A 4,849-nucleotide genomic window follows, 5' to 3' on the forward strand; every position below is an offset into this window, starting at 1 on the left:
AAGTGAAATAGCTTTGTTCGTCGTAATGCAATTCAGGTTAAGTGAAATAGCTTTGTTCGTCGTAATACAATTCAGGTTAAGTGAAATAGCTTTGTTCGTCGTAATACAATTCAGGTTAAGTGAAATAGCTTTGTTCGTCGTAATACAATTCAGGTTAAGTGAAATAGCTTTGTTCGTCGTAATACCATGTATCTATCTAACTAAATTTCAAACTTCTGAGTGTTTGTACAATATATGTGTCTAATATAAGTGGATATAAAAATACACCTAATGTACTCGCGCAGGGTCCCAAAAATGTTGTTTCAAGTGTATATAAAACCAAAATTAAGAATAACAAAAATCATTTTTATTTCTCGTTTTTGAAGTCCATATGTCATGCTGTGTTGTAGCCTACGGAGTGCATAATTCTTCTTGTGATTCATGGAATGAGCAAGTTTTACTGACGTCACGACAGTACAAATTGCAACGTTAAGCGTCTCTTATGTGACGTCATTTGAGTGTCTACTGACTGACTGACAGACAACACACTACTTTATTGTGGTGCGAGTGATTAAAGCAGGTGATCCCTCCAGGCGGTCTTTGGCCCCCTTTTGGGAAAATAATATGGTATTAGGATATTTTAAACATTTAGAGTGTCTTAGTATAGCACTAATAACGTAACCCAACGGGTACTAATTTTAATAGGGTACTAATTTTAAAGGGTAATAGCTAAATTGGCATGTAAAAAAGGATACTGCTTCATTAAGCACACAAACCAACACGTTTAAATAGATACAAACCAGGGGCGGTAGCTAAGCGTATATTACGCAAGGAGGGGTATTAGTGGAACTCTCCACAACACGCTGGAGGAGGTCCGGGGCTTCTCCAGGAAAGTTTAGAAATTTAAATCTGAAATAGCGCGTTCTAATGACCTTTTTTTTTACGCATATAATCTATTAAAAAACGATACATATAGCATAAAGTATCGTAAAGATTTACATTTTGACCACTGGTATTTCTTTTTCAAATCTATTGGTAGAAAACAATCAGATGAAGATCTTATATCAACGAAAATTCCTACATTGAATTTTCAATGTTACGCACGAGCGTACGTGGGTATACCTTTGCAACCTATTTCATATACACATATTTTTCTGATTAATGGAAAAAAGGGCTTATCCGAATATCTGATAAGGCCAATTTTATTCTTCCTTTATTTTTCAGGACTAAATATTTCCTAAAATATACAATTTTTTTTTCAGATCAATTGTCTCCAATTTTAAGTTTAGAAGAAATAATGAACCAAATAAGTTGTAAATATTACATACGTAGACTTAAAATATTTAAAATAAACATACTCCAACATAAAATGTTATTGTAATAGTTGTGACTCATCTGAATTTCATACACACATATACAACCCGTATTGTATGGGTTATTAAACTTATGTTTAATCAACTGCTGTGTTTGTGTGAAAACTAAATCTTATTTTAATAAATCTCATTAGTTTACCAAGGCATGAAGTCTTAACACTTCCTGTTGAAGTCTCGTTAAGCACGTGACTTGAGCTTGATAAGCTTCTAGGCTTTTCAGTCGCCTGTGAATAGAAAAGATTAGTTGAAGCAATAAAAGTTTGACATTATATAGATGCAGTTGGTTAAACATCGTCTCCTTAATTTTGGATTTAATTCTAATCTAATAATAACCGCGCATCTCATAAAAGTGACGTTCTATACAAAAATATGAAATATGAAAAACGTAAATTACGAACATCATAATGTATTATTTTGAATGATAATAACAAAATAACGTTTCTTAGAAATGTCCTTTTCAGAACAGCAAAACAAACTGTGCATAGTGTAGTGAGTTTAGAAAGTCAAAAAACTCGCCGCTGTTGCTAGGTGTATGTTACTTCTTTGTACACATATTCTTGACGTTCTTTTCGTGTATCCTGTTATCAGCGTTTGTTGAAAATAATTGTGAAGTGTTTATTAGTACCAGCACAGATGTTTTTCACATACCACGTATTCATTTCTTCCTGCATTGCTACCACGGCTTCTGGCCTGTTCCATTCCTTCGTCCCCGGGAAGGGCGGGTAGTGACCTGTGGATTAAAATGTGTACAGACATAATTACTTTTGAGTTACAAAGTACGGCTAAGCTAGTTTTTGTTTGAGTTTTTTTAAGATGTCTACTAGTGTTGAATGAAATATTACATACTTAGGATTGCAACTTTATATGTGATATATAAATTGTATAAATAATCTGGATATACTTATATATCATTATAGCTCAAACCCAAAAAAGAGGTATAGACTGGATCAAAATGTCTGTATGGAATGAGTGTTCAGTTATCCTCAGGTCATTTCTAAACACGTGAGTTTTGTTGAAGAAGATAAAAGAAATGTATTCCAAGTGTTGATAGTATAGTGTAGGAAATAAAATAAAGGTATTCCAAGTATTGATAGTATAGTGTAGGAAATAAAAGAAATGTATTCCAAGTGTTGATAGTATAGTGTAGGAAATAAAATAAAGGTATTCCAAGTATTGATAGTATAGTGTAGGAAATAAAAGAAATGTATTCCAAGTGTTGATAGTATAGTGTAGGAAATAAAAGAAATGTATTCCAAGTGTTGATAGTATAGCGTAGGAAATAAAAGAAATGTATTCCAAGTGTTGATAGTATAGTGTAGGAAATAAAATAAAGGTATTCCAAGTTTTGATAGTATAGCATAGGAAATAAAAGAAATGCATTCCAAGTGTTGATAGTATAGTGTAGGAAATAAAAGAAATGTATTCCAACTGTTGATAGTATAGCGTAGGAAATAAAATAAAGGTATTCCAAGTTTTGATAGTATAGCGTAGGAAATAAAAGAAAGGTATTCCAAGTGTTGATAGTATAGTGTAGGAAATAAAAGAAATGTATTCCAAGTGTTGATAGTATAGTGTAGGAAATAAAAGAAAGGTATTCCAAGTGTTGATAGTATAGTGTAGGAAATAAAAGTTTAAAGAATGGAAAAATGAAGTTCAAGAAACTTTACACGTCATCCGTCCGCTTGTACAATTTATAAACGAAATTCTTACCATCAAACGGAGGAAGATAACTTATTAGAGTAGAGTTTTCCCACCCTTCGTCGACGTCTCTGTAACAAAAGAAAAATAAAACAAAAAAGTACTTCTATCGTCAATTAAAATACAGATAAGTACAAATCAAAAAGTATACAATGATTTGTCAAACTTTAACTTAATTCATTTCTCAACTTTAACATATTTAATCAGACTTAATTCATCAGACTAAAGAATGATTTCTCAACCTTTAACATATTTAATCAGACTTAATTCATCAGACTAAAGATGATTTCTCAACCTTTAACATATTTAATCAGACTTAATTCATCAGACTAAAGAATGATTTCTCAACCTTTAACATATTTAATCAGACTTAATTCATAGAACCTAGAAAACTTTGTTTCGTTGACAGTTAGTTGTCAAGTTAAAAAAAAAAAAAAGTTTCCAAAAGGCCATAAATGAACAAAGGTAAAACTTTCAAACCTGAACTTGCTATTCAAGATTATGTCGTCTGTAAATCCATTTTTTCGGAAAAACTGGAGAGTTGAATTTTCACTTCGAACAACCAAAGCATCATAGGGACCCACTAACGAAGGATTTTTCAATTTCTATAAAAATAACATTAAAATTACTTACTGTTTTTATGTTGTGGAATAATCTCGGAATTTGGGAAAATTCTCGTGTTTGCGTGTAGTACGCTTGTTTTGTCCACCCTCAGAACTGGGAGGACACCATGATTGACAATGATATTACATATGAACAAAAGAATCATATTCCTCTGAAGTAAAACTTGAATGGCTTAATTTTTGTTTGGCACTTCGTAACTTCTAAGGTTGTTCGTATTTCAAAGCACGTATTGATGAACGGTGAACAAGTAATGCTTGTTTGTCAACTTCACCCAACCTGTTACACGTACATTTTCTGAACAATGAACAAATAATATTTGTTTGTAATCTTATGTAACCTAACAGACTCGTCTATATTATAACACGTGTATTTTGGGAAGACTTGCGAACACTAAAGAAGTTTGGTTGGATTCGTTTTGAATTTCGTGCAAAGTTACACGAGAGCTATCCGCGCTAGCCGTCCCTAATTTAGCAGTGATAGACTAGAAGGAGGACAGCTAGTCAACGCCACCCACCCCGCCAACACTTGGGTTACTCTTTTACCAACAAATAGTGGTATTGACCGTCACCTATAACGCCTTCACGGCTGAAAGGGCAAGTATGTTTTTGAAACCGCGACCCTCAGATTGCGAGTCGAGCGCCAGGCCAGCACAGAACAAGTAATTTGTTTTACAATCTATCTAGCCTTACAGATTCGTCCGTTTTCTAACACGTGTATTTTGTGAACGGTGAACAAATAATATTTGTTTGTAATTTTATGTAACCTTACAGACTCGTCTGTATTATAACATGTGTATTTTGTGAACGGTGAACAACTAATATTTGTTTGTAATTTTATGTAACCTTACAGACTCGTCTGTGTTATAACATGTGTATTTGTGAACGGTGAACAAATAATATTTGTTTGTAATTTTATGTAACCTTACAGACTCGTCTGTGTTCTAACATGTGTATTTTGTGAACGGTGAACAAATAATATTTGTTTGTAATTTTATGTAACCTTACAGACTCGTCTGTATTATAACATGTGTATTTGTGAACGGTGAACAAATAATATTTGTTTGTAATTTTATGTAACCTTACAGACTCGTCTGTATTATAACATGTGTATTTGTGAACGGTGAACAAATAATATTTGTTTGTAATTTTATGTAACCTTACAGACTCGTCTGTATT

General features: G+C 32.7%; 1 protein-coding gene across 1 annotated transcript in view; it reads right to left on the bottom strand.

Annotated features, from left to right (window-relative positions):
* The window catches only part of LOC106459192, a 67,401-nt gene that overhangs the window by 6,535 nt on the left and 56,017 nt on the right, over window positions 1-4,849 (bottom strand). Inside the window, exons 8-11 of the mRNA XM_022385622.1 lie at window positions 3,531-3,655; window positions 3,063-3,121; window positions 2,001-2,082; window positions 1,492-1,576 (exon numbers count right to left, since the gene is read on the bottom strand). Coding sequence (XP_022241330.1) covers window positions 1,492-1,576; window positions 2,001-2,082; window positions 3,063-3,121; window positions 3,531-3,655 — 351 coding nt within the window. The remainder of the gene's footprint in view (window positions 1-1,491; window positions 1,577-2,000; window positions 2,083-3,062; window positions 3,122-3,530; window positions 3,656-4,849) is intronic.

The sequence above is a fragment of the Limulus polyphemus genome, unplaced genomic scaffold (genome assembly GCF_000517525.1).
Source record: "Limulus polyphemus unplaced genomic scaffold, Limulus_polyphemus-2.1.2 Scaffold573, whole genome shotgun sequence".
NCBI lineage: Eukaryota > Metazoa > Arthropoda > Merostomata > Xiphosura > Limulidae > Limulus > Limulus polyphemus.